Source organism: Pollicipes pollicipes, unplaced genomic scaffold, assembly GCF_011947565.3.
Source record: "Pollicipes pollicipes isolate AB1234 unplaced genomic scaffold, Ppol_2.1 Scaffold_3447;HRSCAF=4054_pilon_pilon_pilon, whole genome shotgun sequence".
Classification (NCBI taxonomy): domain Eukaryota; kingdom Metazoa; phylum Arthropoda; class Thecostraca; order Pollicipedomorpha; family Pollicipedidae; genus Pollicipes; species Pollicipes pollicipes.
This window is the reverse complement of record NW_023596297.1, coordinates 2,282,881-2,309,093: the sequence shown is the minus strand read 5'-3', so window position 1 is coordinate 2,309,093 and position 26,213 is coordinate 2,282,881. Positions and strand designations below refer to the sequence as shown.

At 64.0% G+C, this 26,213-nt stretch overlaps 1 protein-coding gene across 1 annotated transcript; it reads left to right on the top strand.

Moving 5' to 3' along the window:
* Positions 1 to 505: 505 nt before the first annotated feature.
* Positions 506 to 25,717, top strand: Grip (Glutamate receptor interacting protein). Its single transcript, XM_037214270.1, has 16 exons — positions 506 to 698; positions 12,272 to 12,440; positions 12,962 to 13,243; positions 13,635 to 13,807; positions 16,548 to 16,674; positions 17,550 to 17,727; positions 18,168 to 18,277; positions 18,844 to 18,989; positions 19,477 to 19,602; positions 20,004 to 20,165; positions 21,002 to 21,098; positions 21,162 to 21,211; positions 21,846 to 22,040; positions 22,719 to 23,122; positions 23,999 to 24,124; positions 24,531 to 25,717. The coding sequence occupies exons 1-16, from the start codon at positions 686 to 688 to the stop codon at positions 24,627 to 24,629; spliced, it is 2,457 nt and encodes an 818-aa protein (XP_037070165.1). The 5' UTR covers positions 506 to 685; the 3' UTR covers positions 24,630 to 25,717.
* The last annotated feature ends 496 nt before the right edge of the window (positions 25,718 to 26,213 follow it).

Below are 26,213 nucleotides of genomic sequence, written 5' to 3'. Positions count from 1 at the left end.
AATGGGCTTTGCGGTTTGAATGGGACCTGACCTGGGGTTACACAACAGCCCTGACCGCCCGCCGCAGGCAGCCGATACGCAGCTCAACGACCTCGCCCAGACCGGCTCGGTGGGCAGGCCAACTGCGGCACTTGGCTCTGCGTGCTGGTCTCCAGACCTGACTTGACCTGACCAGGACCGGCCCGGTGGGCAGGCCGACTGCGGCACTTGGCCCAGTGTACTGTTCTCTAAGCCTGACCTGACCCGACCCAGACCGGCTCGGTGGGCAGGCCGACTGCGGCACTTGGCCCGGTGTACTGTTCTCCAGACCTGACCTGACCTGATCCAGACCGGCTCGGTGGGCAGGCAGACTGCGGCACTTGGCCCGGTGTACTGTTCTCCAGGCCTGACCTGATCTGACCCAGACCGGCTCGGTGGGCTGGCCGACTGCGGCACTTGGCCCCGTGCGCTGATCTCCAGGCCTGACCTGACCTGACCCGACCCGGCAGGCGGCGCCGACCGTGGCTCGCGGCCCCAGGTGGCCGCCCTGACGCCGGGCGGCGCGGCGCAGCGCTCCGACGCCGTCTGCGTGGGGGACCGGATCCGCGCCGTCAACGGCAGCTCCACCGAGGGCCTGCTGCACCACGAGGTGCTGGAGCTGCTACGCGGCACCGAGCCGCGCGTCCAGCTCGAGCTCGAATACGACATGCCCGAGTCAGGTGAGTGGCGACGCGGCAGGGTTCGGGCTGGGGCTGTCCGTGCAGGCGCGAGACAGTGATGTTCAGGGTAGCACAGGTGGGGAGGCTGGAGTTCCCTTCTCGACTCGCAGCCCAGCCCCCCCCCCCCCCCCCCCTCTGCTCTCTAGCGTCAGTGAGACCCGCAGACGCAAGGCTCGCGAAGATTCGAAATCAAGAAGAACTTGCAGGAACAAACATGTTACAGTTTTACGGAAGGATTGGGACGTGGCATTAGTATTGCGGATGGGACCACTGTTCGGACTGCCGTCGTCGTCTGGTGTGTGAGCATGTATACTTTGCGCATACAGTGTACAAACTAACATACACTGCTGTATGCATGTGTACGCACTGGCGCGTGTGCACTGTTAGCATCTATGCGTGCTAACTCACCTGATGAGGATGCCAGGCCGAAGAATTATTTCATCCTTGGAACAATCTACAAAAGTGTTCCGATTTTGCCCCATGAGTAGAACACAGTGGTTTCAAACCAAGCGTAAGGCAGCCTTTTCGGGTACTCTGGCATCGGTCAACCCAGGGCAGCGTCCCTTGAGCTTCCGAGGGACGACGTCCCTGTTTTGGCGAGGACATACCGTGGGCGAGGAGTGCGTGCTGTCGCACCGGCCGGGACTCCTCTGGGCAGTCGGGGCGCCGCCCGCTCCGTCATCACACGCCGTGGCGCGCATTGGACGACGGCGGGACGGGCTGCTGCCCCTCCGGCGTGGACCCCTTCCCGGCGTGATCAGCCACGGCGGTAGAGCACTTTGAACGCTGTCGGACGGGTCTCACCCCGATAGATGCGCCGCTGGTGGTGCTCCTGGTGATTTTGTGCGTGCGTGCGTGCGTGCGTGCGTGCGTGCGTGCGTGCGTGCGTGCGTGCGCGCGTGCGTGCGTGCGTGCGTGCGTGTGTGTGTGTGTGTGTGTGTGTGTGTGTGTGTGTGTGTGTGTGTGTGTGTGTGTGTCCGCAGAGCTAGATGGCGGGTGTTGTCGGGCGTCCCGCCCGGCTGCGGGCTTCCTGCGGTGTCCCCGCGGCCAGCAGGTCTAATGTTGTTATTGCGTGATCCTATAAAGTGTGGTGGACAGCGCCCGTTTGTCAGGCGCCAACGGCTTGTTTTGCTTTTCGCCGGAATTAGATAGTTCGCTTACCCTTTCTTTTGCGTCTTTCAACACTGCTCCCGTTGGGACAGGACACCGCTCGGAATAAATCTGCCGCTGCGATGGACATGCTCGTTTTCACGCAAGTCAAAATGTTATTTTTCGGCCTCACCGCTTTCATCTTGTGTCCGCATACCAGGTCGCGGTTTTAACACTCATCCCCGGGTTCGCTGCGCGGTCCCGTGCTCCCGGTCTCTGCGGGCGCCGCCGGTGTGCACGGTGACCCATTCATCGGACGTGGCGCTGACGTGTCCGCTGTTTATGCTATCACGTGTCGGCCGCACCATTCGTCGACAGCCTGCATCAAACAGTCGTCCGTCGTCGCCTCCGAGGTTCAGCGGGCGTGCGCGACCCTCGGCTGGCCGGCGAGCGACGAGCACCCCAAACATCATCAGTGTCCGTGCCAGGCTGCACGGTCCGGCGGCTCGGGAGCGGCTGTGTTTTGGCTCGCCCTCTGCAATCAGCGTGATGGATTGCGGCGTTAATGGCCGCGGCCGTAGCGAGCGGAGTAAGCTAAAGGAAATGCGTTGATTATTGCCGGCATGCGTGCCGGCACACCACTGCAAGCCGGCCCACCGCAGCCGCCTGTGCGTGACAACTCACACGGGGTCTTGTCTCACGACGCGTGCGCAGGACAGGAGGGGGCTTGTGGCAGGACGGGGAGGAGCTGGTTCACTGCTGATCTCCACAGGGACGGTATTGCGACGGGTTGGTCCCTGCCGCTGTCTGCGTGAAGCGATATTCCGTCACGTTCGCCTGTCAAGCGTTGACTCCTTCGATGAGGCTTTCGGCGTGTCGGTGGTCATCGACGCTTCAGAATCTTGTCGGCTTGCCTTCCGAAAATGATCAACATTGTTTCCATGCGAGCTGCTTCGTCGCTTAATCCTGACCGGTCGCTTGCGGCACAAATTGACTGAGTCCCGCTACGCTCGTTGAGGCGCACCCGGTGCCCGGCCATCTCTCAGGGTGTCGGCCTCACGTGGCGCTGACGCCGGTGCCAGCGCTGGCTGTCGCGGTCGCATGCCTCCCCTCCCCCGTCCTTCAGACCTCAGACGTGACGTCACCCCCCCCCCCCCCGTGTTCGATGGTGGCGATGACAGCTGTGATGGCGGCGCCGCTGCCGGCCGCCCCGCCGAGCGACACCGGGCGGCTGATCCTGCCGGACATTAAGCCCCATCGCGGCGGCGGCTGCCGTGATGGGCGGCCGGGCCGTGTCCCGCCGGTGCGCCGTGTTGGTGTTGGCGGCCCCCGGGGCGGCGATCGCGGCCGCCCGCCGCTGGCACGCGCCCCGCCCTGCCCCGGTCTGGCCACGACCGGTCCCAGGAGCGGCCTCCCGGCGCATTGCGAGGTGCTCAGCATCCCCGGCTCATGAGCTGTGTCGGTCAGGTCCAATGCGGCGCGCATCCTCCGTGGCGCCCGTGCTGTGCGTGGAGACGTGGTGCTGTTGCGCGTGACGAGTGCGATGTGTTGACGGTGTTTCGCTTCTAATGACACCATTTGCAGACGTTTCTCCAACGCTTGTGCTGTTGTCCGGCATGTGCGGGCCTGGCGTGCATCGCTGGTAGTTGAGGCTCACATCGCTGCCATGTAATTTGTGCGAGATCAGCGCCTGGGCGTGACGTCATTGCCAGGGGCCTGTCCATCGTGTTCAATATACAGCGGGCCTGTCAGCAACTTCCACCGAAGTTGCTGGCCTTGCCCGCTCTAGCGGATCGACGGCTGATAGATGAGGCCCTGATCGTCCCATAAGCGTCGAAGCTTTTGCTTGCCTATCACCAGTCACGACAGCGTCCCATCGACCAACGTAGATAGGACGATGATGACACAGACTGGACGGGTCTATACGCGTCCAGGTCAGGTGGTGCGACAGTTATCGCCAAGGCGTGCGAGGCCCTCAAATTGCGTGTCAGGCGCACGCCTGCCGTATGGCGCGATATGCGCGCACCACGCGCGATTTGAAATCTCGCGCCGCGTGCTCGTTGTCTTCCGCACAACCTCGCAACTCACGTTTGGACCTGTTCAGTCTTGGCGAGGGAAATGCCGTTGTCGCATCGCCCCAGCCGCTGAGCCTGTCGGAGCGTGCACTGTGCCGCATGGCTATCGTGTCCTGCGGAACAGCATCACGTGTCGGCCGCCGTGGCCCGCCTGGAGTGTGTGCCAGGTGGGAGTGGGCAGGAGCGCTCGGCAGTCTGGAGTGTCGGAACGCGGAGTGGTCTCGCCCGGACGCGCTGATGCATTACAAGCACCGGATTAGACGAAAACTTCAGCAGTCTGCTCTGCGCGTGGCCACCGGACCGCGACGGGACTGACCGGCGGAACTCAGGGCATTAGTGGGGAGCTGCGCGGAAGTTCCGAGAGAAAGGCCCCATACCCTTTGGGCTCATTTGCATGACGTTTCCGTAGAGCATTAGGCATTCCTCAAACAATGATTGTAATCCTTATAACGCGGCGTTCCGTTTGTCGCGGCACGATTTACGTCACGGCCATTTGAGCTGATTTGCAGACCATCTCCGTGAGTTGGTCTGTCATCCGTCTTCAAACAAGCATAATCACGCTCTGAGTGTGGCGTTTAGAGGCACGTGCGTCCGTGTGACCGGCGCCGGCGGACGTGGGACCGACGGCGCCGCGTCGCTGACCCGTGTCCCGCCCGGGCCGGACCGCCGCGCCGCGGGCGGGCCGCCATCTTCACCCAGTTCTGCGGCGGCCCCTGGCGGCCCGCAGTTGGCAGCGACCGCCGCCGCCGAGTGACGTCACCCGATGTCGCCGTGCGGTGACTGCTGCTGTTGAGGAGAGGTGACGTCACGCACGGCCTGTCGGCGTCGCTGTCGCCCCCCGGGCCCCGCCCAGTCGGGTGCCCCGCCGTCAGCGGACGCGACGGGCGGGGTAGAAGTCGTGGAGTGACGGACTGCCCGCTGGCCGGATGGCGTCGTGCAGTGGGCCGAGGACGCGCGACGTCAGATAGCGTGTGATTTAGTGGCTTTACGCTGCCTCATGGGCAGAGGTTGGGAGCATGTAGGAGGCACTGTCTTTAACGGGCGACGGTGCATATCCTCAAAAGAACATCAAAGAGGGGAAGAGACCTGGCAGAGCTCTGGAGTGATATGGGAGCTACTTCTAAGCCTCGAGTGGCGAACAGCTTCGAACGGAAATCCATACCATCTCCTCTTCAAGTCCCTGTGGACTTGCACTGGGTGATTCAGCCGCTTCATTCGTATGCATAAGGAATGTTCCCGGACCTGAGGACCTCAATCGTTCTGGGTGATTTCTCTGCCGGAGGACTAGCCTTTGAAACTCACCCTGAGCAGCTGTCTGGCTCGGCCCGACCCCGCCCGACAGACCAGGGTCCGTGACCACCCCGCCCTGCCATCCCGCGGTACCCGGTCACCTGGCGGTGGCCGTCTGACTGCCTGGCCCGACAGACCAGGGTCCGTGGCCGCCCCGCCCCACCGTCCCGCGGTATCCGGTCACCTGGCGGCGGCCGTCTGGCTCCGCCCGGTCCGGCCCGACAGGCCAGGGTCCGTGGCCACCTGGCCCACCATCCCGCGGTATCCGGTCACCTGGCGGCGGCCGTCTGACTCTGCCCGGCCCGACAGACCAGGGTCCGTGCCCACCCCGCCCTGCCATCCCGCGGTACCCGGTCACCTGGCGGCGGCCGTCTGGCTCTGCCCGGCCCGACAGACCAGGGTCCGTGCCCACCCCGCCCCACCATCCCGCGGCATCCGGTCACCTGGCGGCGGCCGTCTGGCTCTGCCCGGCCTAACAGACCAGGGTCCGTGGCCACCTGGCCCATCATCCCGCGGTATCCGGTCACCTGGCGGCGGCCGTCTGACTGTCCGGCCCGACAGACCAGGGTCCGTGCCCACCCCGCCCCACCATCCCGCGGTATCCGGTCACCTGGCGGCGGCCGTCTGGCTCTGCCCGGCGCAACAGACCAGGGTCCGTGCCCACCCCGCCCCACCATCCCGCGGTACCCGGTCACCTGGCGGCGGCCGTCTGGCTCTGCCCGGCCCAACAGACCAGGGTCCGTGGCCACCTGGCCCACCATCCCGCAGTATCCGGTCACCTGGCGGCGGCCGTCTGACTGCCCGGCCCAACAGACCAGGGTCCGTGCCCACCCCGCCCTGCCATCCCGCGGTACCCGGTCACCTGGCGGCGGCCGGCGTCCGGTGGCTGCGCTCCGGTGCCGGCTCGCCGGCTCTTGTCTCACCCGCCCGACAACGGCTTCAGTCGGGTCGAATTCAATCAGGCTGCCGCCCGGCCCGGAAGCGTCTCCCATGCATGCATGATTGTGCCGGGTAGTCGGAGTCGCGACCTAGGTGTGATGCTGATCTGAACGGACACAGCCAGTCGGCGCTCGCGAACCGGTGGTGGTTTTACTTTGTCAACAGATGGTGCAGTCCACCTGGCTGGTGTTGCATTCATTTCAGAGGAGATTGTCTACGCTGTGTTCCGCATAGCTGGTGCGGGCAGGCGGAGACGTCCGGGCAGCCGTTGTCTCGCTGGCGGCGGGACGACTCCGGCACCGAGCGCCGCCGGCCGTGCAGATGACTCCGGTCGGCCTCGGCCGGAGCCGTCCTCGCTGGCAGCGGGACGGCTCCGGCACCGAGCGCCGCCGGCTGTGCGGATGACTCCGGTCGGCCTCGGCAGGAGCCGTCCTCGCTGGCGGCGGGACGGCTCCGGCACCGAGCGCCGCCGGCCACCGGTGCAGATAGGCCTCGACCGGAGCCGACCTCGCTGGCAGCGGGACGGCTCCGGCACCGAGCGCCGCCGGCCGTGCAGATGACTCTGGTCGGCCTCGACCGGAGCCGTCCTCGCTGGCAGCGGGACGGCTCCGGCACCGAGCGCCGCCGGCTGTGCGGATGACTCCGGTCGGCCTCGGCAGGAGCCGTCCTCGCTGGCAGCGGGACGGCTCCGGCACCGAGCGTCGCCGGCCGTGCAGATGACTCCGGTCAGCCTCGGCCGGAGCCGTCCTCGCTGGCAGCGGGACGGCTCCGGCACCGAGCGCCGCCGGCCGTGCAGATGACTCCGGTCGGCCTCGGCCGGAGCCGTCTTCGCTGGCAGCGGGACGGCTCCGGCACCGAGCGCCGCCGGCCGTGCAGATGACTCCGGTCGGCCTCGGCCGGAGCCGTCCTCGCTGGCAGCGGGACGGCTCCGGCACCGAGCGCCGCCGGCCGTGCAGATGACTCCGGTCGGCCTCGGCCGGGGCCGTCCTCGCTGGCAGCGGGACGGCTCCGGCACCGAGCGCCGCCGGCCGTGCAGATGACTCCGGTCGGCCTCAGCCGGAGCCGTCTTCGCTGGCAGCGGGACGGCTCCGGCACCGAGCGCCGCCGGCCGTGCAGATGACTGGTCGGCCTCGGCCGGAGCCGTCCTCGCTGGCAGCGGGACGGCTCCGGCACCGCGCGCCGCCGGCTGTGCAGATGACTCCGGTCGGCCTCGGCCCGAGCCGTCCTCGCTGTCGGTCTCGGCAGCCGGGGTGGGGCGGGGAGGGCGCTGCCGGTGATCTGTCTGCGGCGGCCCGCTGTCGAAACATTCCCGGCGCGTGGGCGAAATACGGCCGGCCACTGAACTGCGCACTGTGCGGAGGTGCCGGTGACGGCGCCACAGGCTTGCGTCAGGCAAATGTGAGCTCGACGTGCGAGTTTATGATAAACGTCATGATATATTCTGGTTTAGCATTGAATGTTCATGGCTACCGCCCAAGATAACAACTATCCCACTCTGTTCACATTGTCGCGGAGACTTGGACGACAAAGCCCGTGAAGGACCGTCGCCAGACGCTCCCAGCGACGCGGACCGCTGTGGGCTCCCATCTGCGGCTGTCCATGGAAAGCCTGCCCATCGTTCTCCCCTCCGCCCTCGTTCCCCGCAGCCCTGGCGCAGCTGCAGCGAGGACTCCGAGCGGCCGATGATTTGCGGACGCCTTTCACGCACGGCCGGGGCTGGCCGCCCACTCCTCCCGTACCCGGGTCACGTGCCTGCGCCCGATGAACGGCGCGTTGTCGGCGTGTTGGCCGGGCCGCGCGGCCCGCACGAGGCTCGTCGCCCCGACGCGCACCTGTCGCGGCGGCCCGGCGGCGCGCACCGACCCGCGACGACGACGCCGCCGCCGCCGCCGTGCGCGCATATCGCGTTTTCTGGGACGCGTGAAGCGGCAAAACAAATAGCGCTGGCCGACGCGCGGAGACGGATGGCGTCTGGCCGCCGGGCGGGCGGCGGGCGACGGACCGTGCTTCTGCGGTCGGCACGTGCCGCCGGCCTCTCGTCTTCCGGCTCGTGTTTCCGCCGGCGGCGCTGCACGGCGCGCCGGGCGGGTGTCGCGTGATGAAACTGCCGGGCCGTCGGCGGGCGGTGCGGCCGCGCCGCCCATCGGCTGCGCTGGCCGGCGAACGGCACGCACCGTTCGCCGAGATGGATGGCCGGGCGGGTCGTTACACGTGAACCCGCGCTGCGATTCCGGCTCGCTGATGGCGCCCGCGGCGATGCGTCGGAAGGGGCGGGGGCGATGCGTCATCGCGCGACGGCGGCTGTCTCATTACCTGTCGGTCCACTCGCGCGGCCGTGGATTGGGCCGCCGGTGAGCGCCTCACCTGGGCGCTTGCCGCGCGGATCCTCCGGTCCCTGCGCCTCGCTGCTGGGTGGCGCCGTTTTTACGCGTGGCTTTCTGTGTCATCGTCCGCCAATGGAGCGTGGACGTGCCATCGGATACAGGCCATTAAAGCTTCACACCTTTGGCAAACCGTCCCGTAAACAAGAGCGTCGTGCTTTCGTTTTGAGCGCATGCGCAAAACCAACATTCCGCGTCGGCCATAAATCCGGTGATTGGCGGCGGTCTTGGCGGGGCGCCGCGCTCGGACGAGAAGCACGCGCCTGCGGCCGGCTGCGACTTTACCTCCACGGGCCCGCTCTCCGGGCCTCGCTCCCGCTCCGGGGCCCCAGCGTGGCCGGTCGCTGACCTCTGCGAGCCCGCCGGCGTCAACACAGCAGTCTCGGGGCGTCCAAGGTCTGCTGGGGACTGCCGTAGCGGTCCCGCGGCGGCCGTCTGCCCGGCGGCCGCCGCCCCGCTGTTGACTTTTCATTTGGCCGTGCTGATGGGCGACACAGCCGCGGGCGCCGGGGTCGGCCGCTGGCTGGCCCCGGCGCCCGGGACACACGGCCGCTGGTCCTGGCTGTCCCCGGCTGACACTGGCCGATCCTGGCCGACCTCGGCCGACCCCAGCCGACCCCGGCTGACCCCAGTGCCTGGATTACACGGCTGGTGGTCCTGGCTGACCCCAGCTGACACTGGCCGACCCCGGTTGACCCCGGCTGATTCCGGCTGACCCTCGCTGATCCCATCTGACCCTGGTTGACCTCAGCTGACCCCGCTCACCTGGGGCTGCCGTGTGTCGTTGGCCGGAGCTGGGTGGTGTGTTCGTTCGGTGGTGAGAGGTTGGATAAGACTTACTGTTGCCTTGTTGCGGTGGCGGGGGGAGAGAGGATGTAGTGAGCCGCTGTCCGACGACACCCATCATGCATGGCGTCTGTTGAGGCTGGGCAACGCTACAGAGTAAATCATCCCCTGTCCGCGACAACAGCAACGAATGACATCGAGCGACGCTTCCGTGTCGCGCGGCCAAATTTGCTCTGCAGCAATTCGTTCCGCCGTGCTGCAGTGCAGCCCTTGTTCGCGTTAGTGTATAACTGGTCTGGATAACACGTGTTCTGTATGAAGCGGCGGCGAGCGACGCGTGAATGAGAAGGCGGCGCGGCTGAATAATCAGCTGTGATCAATCAGCGTCAGACGAGCGGTTGCGACAGCAGCAGACCTGCTGCTCTGTTCCAACCGCTTCGATTGCATCGCGCCGGTCGTGGCAGGCCGCCAGAGAGGTGTAATTCGACCGGCCTGAACCGGCGCTTTAACCTCAGTTGTGGCGAAATGTCGGACCATCACTGATGCCCACCCTCTGTTACACGAGGGAGGTGAGAGTTTTGGGTGATTGGCGTTCTTGCCGCACCTCAGGTCAGCGGCGACATCCCTTGGGGGGAACTGCCACTTGTGTGGGATGCTGCGGGCGTGGTGTCTGTTGCGTCGCTCAGAGGCGTTTGTTGATGAACCGCCCATCTTCAGTGCGACGACACCTAGAGCTGGGCCGACAGACGAGAGACAATGGCAGAGCGCAGCCTAACGGAGGTGTGTTCGAGGTTCATGCCTGCGCCCGAGCTCATCAGAACCTGCGCCTCGCGGGACCCCATCACGCAGAGTGCGACAGCTACAGAGTGCTGGCTGGTTCTGCTCCCCGATGTCTGGTCTGTGACCCGTGCTGCGGTCGGGCGGGGCCGGCTGGTGCTGCCGGCGGCCTGGAGCACTCAGCCGGCGTGCCCCACACCGGTGCAGTGCTGTCGACCGTCCTGAGCCGCCGTCCACCCGGGGCCGCTCTGCACGGCTCCGGGCCGTGCACGGCGTCACCCGTGACGGACGGGACCCGGCTCCTCGCTCTATAGACCACATGGAGGCGCTCGGTCGGGATTACGCCGGCGGCCGTGCGCCATCCATTCTACGCAGCGATAGCTCTGAGTTATCCCGAACGCACTTCTTTCCACCGGCGGGCCGAATCTGCTCATTAGCACCCCGGTGCTGCACAGTCCTTGATGGCGCCAGGGAATGGCTTGCCCGTGGGACACGTGTTCGGTCTGAGGCAGGCTCGAGTGACGGGTGAGATGGCAGCGGCACCGCTGGCTAGTCAGGTGCGGCTCATCAGTGTCAGGTGTGTGATTACAACAATACCAGCTCTGTAATCTGTTTCAAATGTTTCAATGTTTCGCACGCACCGAGACCGCACGCCAGCTAGCTGTTATTATTTTCGTCATAATATGCCCTCGTTTTCTTTTTAAAGGGAATGCAACGCACGTCATCGCGCACCTATTTATGGAGCGTCAGCAACTACAGAGGCCACGTTAGCGCTCTAGGGTCATGGCGCAACCGCGTTTCCAGCTCGGCCAACTCCACGTGCGACCCGAAGGCGCTAAGCACTTGGCCTTCACGCGCCCTGATATCGGTCCAGAGACTTCGCAGGTCATCGCTCTTCACAAAATCTAGAGACGCCAGGTCTGCGGCATGCATGCGACACACCCACATTTGTGAAAGAACGACAAGCTGTACGTGGCGATGGGCGCTTGTATGAGACAGCGAGCCGATGCATTAGTAGGGCCCTTAAGCCTCTCTACCCACTTTCGCGACTTCTGCCTCGACATATTCATGGGAGATGGCCGGGCGCTGGGTGTGCATCAACGGTTTACATTCTTCCTTTGTCTGACTATTGTGACGTAGTATATGACGGGCTTTTGATAGCCAGCGACTCCCTTAGACTTGAAAGACAACAGCACAGAGCAGCCAGATTCATCACCGGTGCCTTTTAGAGAGCACACACTCGTACACGGTTGGACGACACGGGATGGAGCACAATCATGTCACGAGGAGACGTACGCAGACGGACACTGTTCCACTCCCTCATCCACAACCGACATCAACTGCCAACAAACATCACTGCACTTTTATCCGATGCATGAGAATTTGCAACAAGACGTCCTCTACGCAATGCGAGGACACTCACATTGCCACCGAACAGAATCCCGACATACCAAAACTCCTACCTTCTATCAACCACGAGAAGATGGAACCAACTCCGGCCCGTTGTTGCATCCGTCTAGTGTTCTCGTTCCTTCAAACAGGAGATATACCAGCGCTGTGGTGCGACTGCAACTCCAATATATCACAGCTTTGGATCCAGGCTTGGTAACATCCTAAAAATTAGGCTGATATTGAGTATGTCAGACCTCTCCAGATGCCAGATTCCCTCATTTTCAAAGTTCAAGATTCAGCAGCGTCCATTCCCTTTTGCTTGAGTGGTCACCTTTTGTAGACCAAGCACACTATGCATTGAACTGACCTAGTTGTGATCAAATCATACTTTAAATGCTGCGTGAAACAGGTCGCATCATCCCAAACTTTTGCGAGCCCACGCACAACGACCAACTGAGTATTTATCCCATAAGAAACGATTTACAAAATGATGCCGGGCAGCAGATAGAAAAAAACATTTCTTCTTCAAACGAACCGATTCGTTTCAGAACTTCCAGCAGGCGCAGGCGGGTGAGAGGTGGCTGAATGACGTTACAGGACCGAGTGTCCGCCGCCGGCCGGAGACGGCTACAGTTGTGTCGCGCAGCGGCGACGGTTGTCTCAGCTAGCTAGCGGCGATTACTGTTTTTCGTTATTGTTAGGAGAGGCGCTCAGATTGAAGCGTTGCGCTTTTGCGCCAATCCTCTCATCATGTTATGTTCTGTTCCATGTCCATAATCGAAAATAAACAACAGACAGCCATGATCGGCGCCCACCACTGACCAGCCGCGCCGGCCTGTTGCAGTGGTCAGCAACGAGTCGGTGTGCGCCTGCCCGCGCGTCATCCAGGTGATGCTGGAAAAGGAGCAGGGCAGCTTCGGCTTCACCGTGCGCGGCGGCACGTGCCCGGACGAGCCGGCCCGTTCCCGGCCACTCACCATCACGCACGTGAGGCCCGGCGGCCCGACCGACAGGTGAGCGGCGGTCCCGCGTCAGCGGCTGGTGGGCCCAGCTGGTGAAGCCCCATTAGATGTAAAAGGCTGGCGTCTGCAGGGCTGGTGACGGTGACAGGCGAGCGCCATCACCGCCGCGGAATGGTCCCCGGTTAGTGGCCTTGGCCGCCGCGCCTTTGATGACCTGACGATGGCGTGGGGTGGTCATTGGCGTGACATGGGGTGGCGGCTTCGAAGTCGATTTGCCCCGCTGAAGCTCGCATTAGAGCTCGCGATGCGTTACACGCTGGTTGGCTGACTCACGCCGGGACAGCGGCTGTGGTTGCGGCCGTGCCATTCACAGCGCCACATGAGACGTGATGACGGGTAACACTAGGCTGGATGCCGCACTGGTGGCACGCACTGAGTCCAATACTCGTGTGACCCACCGGCAATCCAGCTGCCTTTGGTCACACACGGCCCACGGTCACGCATCGCGGTGAGCGGCCTCGCCGCCCGTAATGCAGCCGCGTCCGTGACGCCGGCGGACGCCTCCGCCGCAGGGAGGGGACGGTGAAGCCCGGCGATCGGCTGCTGGCCGTGGACGGCGTGCGGCTGACGCACGCCTCGCTGGCCGAGGCGCACCGGGCGCTGACGTCCGTGCAGCGGCAGGCCGTCATCACGGTCGAGTACGACGTGAGCGTGATGGAGGCGGTGCGCGCCGGGCCCGGCCCGCTGCTGGTGGAGGTGGAGCGGCCGCCGGGTGCGCTGCTCGGTCTGGCGCTCAGCGCCGCCGGCCAGGCCGTCGTCATCGAGAGCATCCGCCAGGCCAGCATCGCCGAAAGGTGGGCGCGACAGCCGGTGGGATGGAAGCCGGTCGTCAGCAGTCTGCTCTGTGGCCAGTGTGTGTGGTCTGTGATGCGCTCCGTCTGCTCCATCGTCTCGCTCAGACAGCATGGCCGCATCAACGAGTGATATAAAAGTCGCCCCGTTTGTATGCCACACCCTTGTGGCCCACGCTGTTTTTAAGCCTTTTGGGTATTGTCTCTTTTTGTATATTTTTGCCAGACATATCTAAGTTTGAGATACCGGCGCCCATGTTTTCTGTTAACAAGGACGCTATATCTGAGCATGAGCGCCGTCTGTCCACCCGCTGCGCTCGCCTGTGCCCGCCGCCGCCGCCGCCGCTGGGAGCGTCCGTCGGCCGGGCGCCGCTGACCCGCGCGTGGCCGGCAGGGTGGGCGCGCTGCACGTCGGGGACCAGGTGCTGGCGGTGGACGACGTCAGCGTGGAGCACATGTCGACGGCCGAGGCGACGCGGCTGCTGCAGAGCTGCGCCGGCCCCGTGGTGCGGCTGGAGATCGTGCCGGTGACGGCGCGCCGCGCCAGCGACGCCAAGCGCTGCAAGGGTGAGCCGGCCGCCACCGGCGCGCAGAACCGCTGTACTGCTGGGGCTGGGTGGGGCTGCCGATGTCCCGCTTCGGTCGAATGGTTAGTCGGTCAGGATCGTGTAGAGATCAGCAGAGATTCCCGGTCGCTCATTAGCGTAATGGTTTGTGCAGCTGAGCACCGTTCGCGTATAATCAACTCCCGAATCACCGCGTATCGTGTGGGTATTCTAATGTGAGCGTGCCTGCTGATGGCCGACCATATCAGACGAGCAGCAGACTGCACAGCTCGTGATGTGGAGCGGAGAACGGACGAGCTGTGTCCTGCGCCGCGCCGTGCCGCCTCGCCCGGCGCGTGACAGCGTCTCCGTTCGCAGCCACGCTGCCGCCGTCGCTGCAGACGACGAGCAGCGCGCTGTCGACCAGCAGCTGCGGCTCGGGCAGCTACAACACGCTGGGCTCGGCGTACCGGCGCCGGCAGCCGGGCCGGCCGGCGCGCAAGCACCGCGGCCACGGCGACGGCAGCAGCGCCGCCGGCACCCGGCAGGAGGCCGGTCAGTGGCGTCACCGACGCGGGCGGGGCAGGCTCGGGGTCCGTTGGAGCAGGGTAAGTGGGGGCGGGATGGAAGGGTGGGGTCCGCCATGCAGCAGGAGCGGTGCGTCAGGAGTGGGAGGAGAACAGAATCGGCTGTAAGCTTCTGCACAGGGCTGGACAGACGTAAGAGGGATGGGCGTGGAAAATGCGGCTGAAGCTAAGTGGAAATCTGATGCCAAACCCTCCGTCTCTTGCATGCGCTGCGGGCACTCTCCCATGGAAGGGATAGTCGACTTGCGCTGGAAAGTCGAGAAGCTGCAAGGGTCCCCTAAATATCATAGAGATTGTCGCCGCACATTTGTCCTGACATTTGGCGATGGATCTGAACACGCCATTCCCTCTTCCCCACCTCTTCGGGCCGTCCCCACCCCCTCGCCAGCGACCTAGTCGGCGCCGTCAGACGGACAGGCGGCGCCGATCTGAAGCCGGTCCGGCCAGGTGGGCCGCCGTCGGCGCCCGTCCCGGCCCGTCCGTCTCGGCCGTCCGTCCGTCGTCGGCTCGTCCTGATGCCGTTCCGCCCGGCCGGTAACACGCGGCGCCATGTCTCCGCCATCGGGGCCGGGTTTTTGCCGGCGGCGCGGCTCGGCAGCGCCGGAGCGCCGGTCAGGGTCGCCGGTGACGGGCGCCGCCCAGTTCGCGAACGGGGGAATAAGTCGCTGCTTCCTGCCGCTAATGAGCTGCTGCGGTGAGGTGTTGATCGCACCGCTCCGGGTAATGGGCGAAGGCCTGGCCTCGCACCCGAGCGTGGTTGGGATGCGTGGGAAATATGCTGTATTGGATGTGCATGGCCCTTGTAGCTCAAGGTGAAGCAGTCTAGCCTTGATTGGGATTGAGTCACGATCGCTATGGGATTGAATGATTGATTTGAAGCCCATCACTGAGCATGGAGTGCTTTTGGTCTGATGGAGTCGCGCCACACGTCCAGATATCTCATTCTGGGCCGAGCCGGGACGCGCGCGCATTCAGCCGGTGCCACGTGTCCGTTGTTCTGCCGGAGTGATGCTGTCACTCGTGCGGGAGGCCGCCCACAAATCCCATGTCGCGCGGCGTCCGGGCTGGTCGGCACACAGCTTTCTGTCGAGATCTGCGGCTGCAGTCCCGTGAGAAGGAAGAAGCAGCCGTCGCAGACCCGGCGGTTGCCTCAGGCGTGCTCAGCGGTGCGATACAGCCAGCGGCGGGAGAACAGCCGGGGTCTGGCGGCTCACGAGCGCCGCGGAGGGACGGCCGGTCGCGCCGGGTCGTCGGCCGCGGCACCTGTGCCCCGCCGCCTGACTAACGAGCGGCGGACGGCGCGCGCGCCGCCACCTGACCGGTCGCGCACCCCGTCGGCCGTTAGCGACGGCGCGCGCCTCGTTACGGCTCCGTCACGCGGCTGCCGTCCGTGACGCGACGCGGCCGGCACGCGGCCCGCCGCCGCCGGAAATACCGCCGGCGCGGCGCGCACGCTGGAGCCGCACACTTTACTGCCGCCGAGCGGCGGGAAGAGAGGGCTCCGTCCGGTGCCCGTGTTTGCTTTGCCGCCTTGCGAGAGCGGGGCGGAGGAGCCGCCGCGATCCCGGCGACCAGCTGCTCGGCGCCGAAGAACGGCCGTTACGCCGCGCGGGCGACCAGCGGCAGGTCGTCACACAGCGGAGGCGGCCGCCGTATCTGTCTGGGGACACGCATGGTTAGGCGGAATTAGGCCCCGCTCAGCCGGTCTTACGCCTGGCCGCGGCTCATCCCCGCTCGGCTTCGGCACGCCCCGTTTTTGCGTGAAAGTGGCACGTGATTGGAAGGTATTTTCGCCAGGCGGCTTCGGGAGTGTTTTTGCAGGCTGGTAGAGGGCTCAGTCGGCACGTGTTGTACCTCCAGGCGCAGGCTATTTTTCACCCCGCCGTTGTTACTTGACCGTACTTGTGTGCCTTGCAGACGCGCTCAGCTCCAATTGGTGCGTGCAAAGTGTCGAATGTCATGCCAATTTGTCTCCCATGTTTGCTTACCGCGTGGATAATGGCAGAGCTAGGGATAACACCGAGGCGGAGAAATGACCGAATGGCCAAAGCGTTTCCAGGAGCCAGGCGTGCGACAGCCGGTGCGGCAGCTGCTGACCGGCCGGCCGGTGTCCGCCAGGGTCCGTGTCGTCGGCGGGCCCGTACGCCGGCGCGGCCGCCACGCTCTGCCACCAAGAGACGACGGCGCTGACGCTGCTGGCCGACAATCAGGGCTTCGGCCTGGCGCTGACGTCGCGCTCGACTCCGGACGAGCCGGCGCCGCCCGTCATTGGCCACATCGAGCCCGGCAGTCCGGCCGACAGGTGGGTCGGAGGTCGGCCGCCCCGCGCCCGGACCGGCGCCGCAGCCGTCGGGCATGTCCAGCCGGGCTGGAGGGGGGTGGAGGAGGAAACCGGGGGACTTGGAGAAAGCTGTGGCGTCGGATCGTACTCGCCTGCTCGGGAGATAAGGTAGTGATGAAGCCGTCAGGGTTTATCAGCGGTTTCGTGGGGAGGTCAGGTTGTTGAAGATACAATACGAGGTGACGCACGATTGTCACCTTGGGTCGCTGTCTCCTTGGCTGGGTGGAGAGCGCGCAGAGGCGACCATGGACGGCCGTCCGCCTCACCGCAGCCGCACCGCGAGGTCGCCTCCGCTCCGCGTGTGACGTGTTCTGTCGTGGCGCCGGACACGCGCGGCGTCTGGCGCCCGTCACCTGTCGCCATCGCCGCCGGCGGCCGGCGGTGTCGGTGCCGCGTGCCGGGCGCGGCTCGGCTCGATTTACGGCCGTCGGCGGCGAGCCGACCCGGGCCGGCCGAAAACGGGGCCATTACCGCACGAGACGGAGGGGGAGGTCGCCGAGCCGGCGGGTGATGGGGCCACAGAGTGGCACAGGCTTGGGCACACTGGCCTCGGAGTGGACGGGCGATGCGCCCACAGGTGGTGCAGGTGTTGGCACACTGGGCACACCGGGCGTGATAGGAAATCGGAGTCTTAGCGGTATGAGCTGGAAGGTGCTGCTTAGTGGTTTAAATCATCAAAGTATTTTTTTTTCTTCGTTGCTAGGACTTGTCAATTGAGTGCCCATAAAGTGAACTGTCGCGTCAAACATCGCATTCCGAGTGGCGTACGCACACGCCAGACGTTACGGTGTTGGCCTGAGCCTTCTCCGACCGTGGTCCGCCCGCGGTCGCCTCAGGTGCGGTATTCTGCACGTGGGCGACCGTCTGCTGGAGGTGAACCACCAGCCGGTGGACGACCTGCCGGCCGAGCAGGCGTCCCGGCTGCTGGTCGACGGGCTGCCGCGCGCCACGCTCACCGTCGAGTTCGACGTGGCCGACGCCGTCGTGCCCAGCTCCGGTACATTCCTCGTCAAGGTTGGTGAGGCGGCGACGGCGCGGGCGGGGCGCTGATGGAGCACGTGCCCCGTGGAGGTGGGTTTGGCCGTTCGCGCTGGCTTGGGGGAGGGGGTGCGATGGTATGGTGGCACATGTCTCGTCCAGGCGGGTGCTCTCCTCTGGTGCTCCGGCACATCTGAGGTTCGGGATATTTGTGCCTTTTACGTTTGCATCGAGATTTGCATCGGTATGCTTGCTATTGCATAGACGCACACCTCCTTTGGCGTTTGCATGGGTTAATGTAGCCCGAGCTCGACGAAGTGGTGGCTGGGTGCAAGCGGTGTCGACGGTGGTCTGGATTTCATGCGTACACAAGTACGTACACCTGTGGTTGTGATGAAGATGTTCGACGAGGGCCTGATGTGCAGTAGCGGCCCGTGCCTACCGATTAGCAAGTCTGACGGCGTTTTCGTCCACAGCTGGTGAAGCGGTGTCCGTCGCTGGGTCTGACGGTGTCGGCGCCCAAGTCTCGCCAGCTGGGCGAGCCGCTGATCGTGGCGGACGTGGAGCCGGGCTCGGCCGCCTACAGGTCAGTCCGAGCTGGCCGGCCGCCGCCCGCCGGGGCCAGACGGCACCAGCGCTGGCACCACGAGCGCTGGCCCGTGGGACGGCGAGGAAGTGCCGCCGGCGCTCCTATCGACAGATCAGTGCTGGCGTGTGCTTTTGATAGGCCTAGGCTATCCAGTTCGCAAGCTTTGTTTAATCAGAGGTCTTCAAAGGTCACTGATAGCAGCATATCCCAATGACGCGAAGTTGATAAATCGGTAGCTGTTAAAATGTGAACGCATTCTTTCCTTCCTCTCGCTTTATGGTCCTCTTTATTCGGTGGCACACTGTTCTCTGCCGTGTCGGCGGCAAGAAGGAGCTGCTGTCGCTCCTCCGTCTGTCTGGTCACACAATCTGCACCACTATTTCTTCTCATCCGTCACTGTCAGCCCGTATTGCTGTGGCCTTCGCTGCCCATACACGGTCGTACCGGCTTGCCACTGAGCCCACAAGGCCGTCCGGTCCGGGCCGCCTCCCGTGGACTCCCCGCCGCTCCGCTGCGCGCGGGCGCCGTCGCCTCACCCGCGCGTGTCCACCGTCCGGCCGCAGGAACGGCACGATCGAGCCGGGCGACCGGCTGCTGAGCATCGACGGCGCCGCCGTGGACCGGCTTACCATCCAGGAGGCGGCGGAGCGCCTGCACGCCGCTGGCGAGATCGTCACGCTGCGCATCCAGAAGGACAACCTCTGGACCGGTGAGCCGCCGCCGCCGCGGGGGGTGGCGCTGAGGTGTGGGAGGCAGTCTGGCCGGGTCGGTGGCGTTGGTGAAGCTGTGTTGGGGTGTGGGAAGGCGTTCGGTGTGGTGGGTGGTGGCGGCGATTGGGCGAGTCCATGCTCCTGTTATTTCCAGCGGCAGTAGGTAGCATGTCAAGCTTCTAGCTAGCTCTTACTCTTACGACCACTTGAGCTACCTACAAACTAAAGTGGTCGTAAGAGTTCAGCACGCTGTTTCATGGTAGTCCTTAAGTTGTGGACACTTCTGTTCCGTAATATGTATGATATCGGAACGAGTCCGTAGGACGTTTCGACATCACATCGACATATTTTGTGTGACCTAACTGTGTCTTGTTGCCGCACTCCATCAGTTGGTGCCGGGCCGTCCAGCGTCCCACCGCCTCGCCGGCCTCCCCACCCCGCTGTCGGACCGTGTGCCGTCTGACGCCGGCCTGCCCTCGTCGGCAGACGCGTCGGACTCGTCCCGCGTGGTGTTCACGGTGGAGCTGGAGCGGCACGGCGGCCCGCTGGGCCTCACCATCTCCGGCACCGAGGAGCCGTTCGACCCCATCTTCATCTCCGGACTGACGAACGGTAGGGCCGGCGGCGCCACGCTCCCCGCCACTCGGCCCGGCGTGGCGGCCAGGGCCGACTGGAGGCCGGGCGGGGCATGCTGGAGGCAGAGTTTAAGACAACCGAAACGGTGTAAAGCAGGGCTGTAACACAACGAGTAGATATAATTTAGGAATTAATACAGAACTGGGTAAAGAGTTAACAGGCTTCGAGAAAACTGGTCGTGTAAAATTGGTCAGCCCACTCGTGTTTATTTATTGAGTTTGAGTTGGCTGCCAGGTCGGGCCCGACGTGTCCCACCGACCGTCCCCGCTGGTTGCCAGCACCGCCCCGGCCTGTGGCCACCGTACCCCGGTGAGGGCACGGTTGACCTCAGCGCCACCCCCGGGGAGTCGCCGCCTGACGCGGCCGCTGCTCGGCAGGCGGCCTGGCCGAGCGGACTGGCGCGCTGCACGTGGGCGACCGCGTGCTGGCCATCAACGGCAACACGCTGCGTGGCAAGCCGCTCTCGGAGGCCATCCAGATGCTGCAAAACTCGGGCGACGTGGTGCGCCTGAAGGTGGCCAAGGCGGCCGCGACTCGGCGTGAGTGGCAGCCCGGCCGCCGGAGACGGCCGTGTCTGCGGGACGGCGGGCTCCAGCGGCGCCGGCCTGTGGCGAGCGGGGCGATGGGGCCAGGTCGAGGGATGCCAGACGCAGTCACGAACCCGCGTAGTGCGCAGACATAATCAGCGCCGTGCGCGAGACGTACCGTTTGCCATACACGGCTTGTTTTAGTGACGCGCCCGACGCGTGAATGATTTGCATCTTCAACGCTGATGATGTGAGGTGGATGAAGGTACGACTGTTGAAAATGCACGGCGCAATTTAGAAGAGTGCGTGGGCTCGTAATTTGGAATGATAAAGCTGTGCAGTTTTGTGCATGAACCAATTCATGCGTACTTGGTTTAAGGGCAAAGAGCCTCCAGCTCCTGGTTTTTCGGCATTATGAGATCATAATTCATATGTTGAGTTGATGGCCTTCACTGTACCAGGAGGCGCTGGTTAAATGGCATTGTGCAAAATGATTATATTGACGGTGCTCACCGCCAATAAAGTGCATAGTTTCACTAGTTCAGTAGATAGTTAGCACTATAAGGTCGTCAACTCAACAAAGAACTTTGAACTCATAACACCAAATTAGTATGCGCTTATTTGATATAACCGAGCCGCCGGTACAAGAATACGCCTGGATAGGCGGAATCTTGGCTGTTTGATTGGGTTTTGGTGTGTGATTAATGGCGTCTTGTACATCCGTTTTGCTCCCCGATTCTAACGCCAGCCGTTGCCAACAACCACGTCACCCTCCACATCGTTCTGTGCCGGCGCCACAGCCGAGCTGCCCCGCCGCCGAGCGCTGACGGGCGCCGCCGCGCCCGCAGGTCGCTCCCGCAGTCCGACGGGGCTGGTCGGCCTGCGCGAGACGGCGGCGCGGCCAGCCGGCTCGGCGCTGCCCTCCGTCGACAGCGCGGTCGAATCGTGGGACAGCGCGGCGGCGGCCGCTGCCGAGCTGCCGCGGCTGCGGCTGGCCGCCGCCGGGCCCGGCTCCGGCTCCGGCACCGACAGCATCGACGGCGCCAAGGCCGGCAGCGGTATGTGGGCCAGGCGGGAGGGGTGCGGGCGCGCGGGGACTTGTGTCACGCGGCGGGAAAGGACGGTCTGGGCAGGCGGGGAGGGGTGCGAGCGCGCGGGGACTGTCACGCGGCGGGAGAGGACGGTCTGGCCGGGCGGGGAGAGGTGCGGGCGCGCGGGGATTGTGTCACGCGGCGGGAGGTGATGGTCTGGGGGGGGGGGGGGGCGTCGTGGTTGATGTCAGGACGTTAAGGCCGGACGTGAAGCAGCAATGAGCTCGGGCGGTCGTGGTTGATGTCAGGACCTTAAGGCCGGTCGTGGAGCAGCAGTGAGCTTGGGCCACCGATTTCAGACGAGCTGTCGCTGCGTACGCAGTGTCACGTTCATTGGTGTGATTCGCGGACCTGTGCGTTGGCCGACATTGCGTCAGGCTATTCTGTATCCTGCTCATTGTTAATATGTGTGAGGCCCAGCCGTGTCTGTTTGAATATTGTCCAAAACTCAAAAGGCTACAATAACCGCCACTTGCATCGCAACACCTCATGCTATAGCAGCGGTTGGCCGGCGGAGGCGGCTGGTCCCGTGCCGAAGCCAGCCCACCTCTGTGGAGGCCACCTCACCTCTGACGTGGCGCGGCGCCCGTGGGGGCCGCAGGCTCGGCGTGCGACCGTGACTCGGGCGGCGCCGGCGGCGAGCGCTGGGAGACGGCCTCGCAGCGACTGGCCGGCCGGCCCCAGTCGGCGCAAGGGGACGACACCGAGGCCGACGACGACTGGAACAAGGTGCTCTCCGACATGGAGGAAGTCGAGTCGTTCCGGCGCGACTTCGAGGACCAGCGGCTCGACGACAGTGAGTCTGATCCCAGCGTGTCAGATCAGCTGCCTAGTGATGTGTGATGGGTGTGAGGCCGTGCCGTAATCTCGGGAGATTTGAAATAGGCGTTGTCTATATTACTCCTCCGTATAATGTGGCGTCTCGAAACTCTCGCCTTTGACACAAATTCATCATCTGAAAAGCAACTAAAGCTTCATCAGCTGTACGTGATAGCTATGATAAAAAGTCACTTTTGATATGCTATTGACCGCCTGTAACCGACGGCAAGCTGTTTTGGGCTGGCCGTCGGTCTTTCTCCTCTGTTGACCACCTCTATGCCCCGGCAGACTGCCCGTTCAGCCGGCCGTCGGTCTCTATCCTCTGTTGACCACCTCTATGCCCCGGCACACTCCACTGGGGCCGGCCGACGGTCTCCTCTGTTGATCACCTCTTTGCCCCGGCAGACTCCGCTGGGTCCGGCCCGTCGGTCTCTCTCCTCTATTGACCACCTCTATGCCCCGGCACGCTCTCCACTGGGTCCGGCCCGTCGGTCTCTCTCCTCTGTTGACCACCTCTATGCCCCGGCACGCTCTCCACTGGGTCCGGCCCGTCGGTCTCTCTCCTCTGTTGACCACCTCTATGCCCCGGCACGCTCTCCACTGGGTCCGGCCCGTCGGTCTCTCTCCTCTGTTGACCACCTCTACTCCCCCGCAGGCTGTCCGCTGGGTCGGCGGCCGGGTGGCCGGGCAGTGTCGGTGAAGCCGCCGCGCCAGCCGAACTGGACGACGGAGAAGGCCGGACCGCACCAGTCGGAGTCGGAGCTGGCCGAGCGCCGGCTGACCGCCTCGCTGCCGCGGCCGCGCGAGGAGGCGCGCGGCACTGCCAGCGCGCCGGAGTTCCGGCTGCCCGGCTCGTACACGGCGCTCAGCCGAGACTCGCGCCACCTGGTGCCCGTGCAGATCCACCGCGTGACCCTCTTCAAGGACGCCGTGTACGAGGACTTCGGCTTCAGCCTGTCGAACGCGCTGTACGAGAAGGGCGTGTATGTGAACCGGGTGAAGCCGGGCGGGCCGGCTGACAAGAGCGGCATCCTACGGCCGCACGACCGCATCCTGCAGGTCAGCCGGCGCCCGGGCCGACGCGGGCTGGGAGGGGCTAAACACCCGGTGGGAGTCTGAAGTGGGCAGCCGGCGTTGTCGGTCAGATTTGCAACGGCTCTTCCTTTTCATCGTGTCTGTGTTTTGTATGTTCTTTTCACTCGTGTTTTCATTGATGTTCCCTCCCGCTTTGTTAGCTGTGGTTGGAGTGCTTGAAGCTAGGAGTCGTACATTCAGGCATTTTGTCGCTGTTGATATTAAAGGTCAATTCTTTGAGCCCTGATCCTCGACGATGCTTGCCAACGTCTTCTTCATACTATCCGGCGCCAGTTGGTATTTTCAACCTAGACCTAGCTTTCGCGGCCAGTGAGGTGTGCGTTTGTGACCAACTCATTCGCAAGGCTGCTAGGCTGGCTGTACACAAAAGGCTGCGCTCGCAAATCAGAGGCCTCAAACAACATCAGCACGTTTTCCCTGATAGATGCCGCGTGCTAAAGACAGGAGCGGCCGTCTGCTTCAGACATACGTCTGTGGGATCAGGAGCTTACTGCGACACAGCCCCGCGCCGGAGGTTGGTCCGGGACGCGCACTGCACCCCAGAGCACCCGGTCTGGCATCCGCGCCCTATACATACCGCGCCACCAGCTCGGCACGCCTGTGATCACTGCTGGACGTACCACCCCAACCGTCCCGCACAAAGCAGCGTTCGCTGGACCCTGGCCTGGTCGGGCGTCCAGACAGCAGGTGCTGCGGCCGGTCGCAGTGGCGGCAGACGCGACGGCCAGCGCCCTCCGCCGATGTCGCCACGCTCGCCGTCGGCGGTGGGCCGTGTGGTGCCGGCCGGGCGCGGCCGGCGGTCGTGCCGCCGGCGCTGACTGACCGCGCCGCCGGCCGCAGGTGAACGACACGGTCACGTCCGAGCACGACTGCTGCCACATCGTGCCGCTGATCGCCTCTGTCGGCGACCGACTCGACCTGGTGGTGGCGCGTAACCCGCTGACCGATCAGCAGCCCCAGCTGGAGGTGGGACGCGCCGGCGCCGGCGCAGCGCGAGCTCGGTGTGGGGGCGTGCTAGGGCCGGCGCAGAGAAGCGCGCGCTAAGCGATCCGTTCCGTGTTTCGGTCAGAACGCTGAGATGGTCCACATGAATGAATGAAAACGACGGTAAATCGAGTGCGAGTCCCGCTCAGGTTGTGCCAGGGTCGTGTTTTGAATGCTCGTGGCGCTTGCCGGTTTATTAAGTTGAGTCGCTCGAGTTCGGCTACTGCGTTAGTTTTCGGTACTGATTACTTTAGTGTAATGAGGTGCTAACGGGTGAGGCACCAGTGTTCAGCAAACGCCGGTTCCATATGGCTTAAATGGTCCGATGATCTATGCTCCGTGTGGTCAGCAGCGGATCGGTACGCCACGACCTGCCCCGTCTTCCCAGGACGAGCCGGGTCGCCATCCGTGGGTGGAAGACGAGGACAAGCTGGCCGCCTCTCCGGAGCCGACCGGCGCCACCGACCTGGTCAACCACGTGCTATAGCGCTGCCTGTGCCCGGCGGCCCACACCCGCCTCGGAGGGCAGCATTGGAGACAGCCCAGCCAGTGTGCTGGGTTCGCGCTCCGAGCGCGGTCTCGAGGCCTCGCCTCTCCAGCTGCAGCGGTCCAGCGGGCCTGATCGCGGCCCTTGGTCGGCTCGGAGGGCAGCATCGGAGACAGCCTAGCCAGTGTGCTGGGTCCGCGCTCCGAGCGTGGTCTCGAGGCCTCGCCTCTCCAGCTGCAGCGGTCCAGCGGGCCTGATTGCAGCCGTACCTGGCTCGGAGGGCAGCATCGGAGACAGCCCAGCCAGTGTGTTGGGCTCGCGCTCCGAGCGCGGTCTCGAATCCTCGCTCATCCAGCTGCAGCGGTCCAGCTGGCCTGATCGCGCCGTGCCGAGCTGGCGCTGGTCTAGATGGGCCCCGGCCGCGGCGACGCGGCGCGGTCACTGTGGCCCCGCGCAGGCCGGAGCGTGCGGCCCTGCCTTCGGACATGGCACGCGTCCAGGCCGGCGTAACGATGGATCCTGTGCACGCGGGAACAGGCCAGCCGCGTTTTGCTCATTGACTGCTGGGTGCAGAATGGCAGGCACCGTGCGGCAGGGGAGTGACTGAGCCACACATCCCGTCCACTGCACTGTCCTGAGGTGCTGGCCACGCCGTCCTGTACTTGCGGCGAGCGATGGGGTCTGCCGGCTCGGCTATTTTCTGTACGAGTTCTGCTGTCGTTTTGCGAGCGGTTTGTCACGTTTTGAGGCGACTTGTGGGACCTGCCTTGTCACAGGACTCTGTCATGCGAGGACAATTGCTGTTTGCAAAGCTGTCGTTCAAGTATTCCTGGTATACTGCAAACATGCTACGTGAAATTAGAGCCGTCAGTTTTAACCAGTGTTGGATGTGACGTTTTGGTACGCCTAATCTGATGGGCATTTTCAGTTTGTGTACTGGTTTTAGGGTGATTGATGTTGAATCATATCCAGAAAGCAAGTTTGTTTTAAGCAAATTTTTGTTATTTGTATCATTTCATTCATATACGTATGTGAGCGCATGCTGAACTTGTTGTAAGCATGTGCCGAGCATTAAACGTCCTCAAGCGTCCTGGTCGTTCCCCAGCGCGTTGCCTTTCGCCTGAAGTAGTGAACGTTCACCCGACGTGAGGTGGCTGCTCAGTACTGTACGTTTCTTCTGCGGAACTTGGGAATACGGGTCAGGTGTCAGTGGAAGGGTACATCCAACATCACAGACGAGGTACGACCAGCACGCACACATTCATAGTCGCCGTCGTTCCCGCCAGATATTATACAGTGCCTATATGTGTGAGTGCACCCCATCAACTTCCGTTGTTAATGACTGATCAAGGCATAAAACACATACGTGTACCCTACGGCGGCTAAAATTTACCCGTCACCTCGTTGATATGCCCTTTACAGCTGGGTACCAGCAAGGCGAAAATGGACGTGCTGTCATTTGCTCATGATTCTGAGAGATGGGATGGAGCCGGTAGCGTTTGGGACCCACGCGAACAGGTGTTACCGGTCTCTTCGATGAGTGAAGTAGACTCACGGCATTCGCGTGCAAATTTGCGGATATTA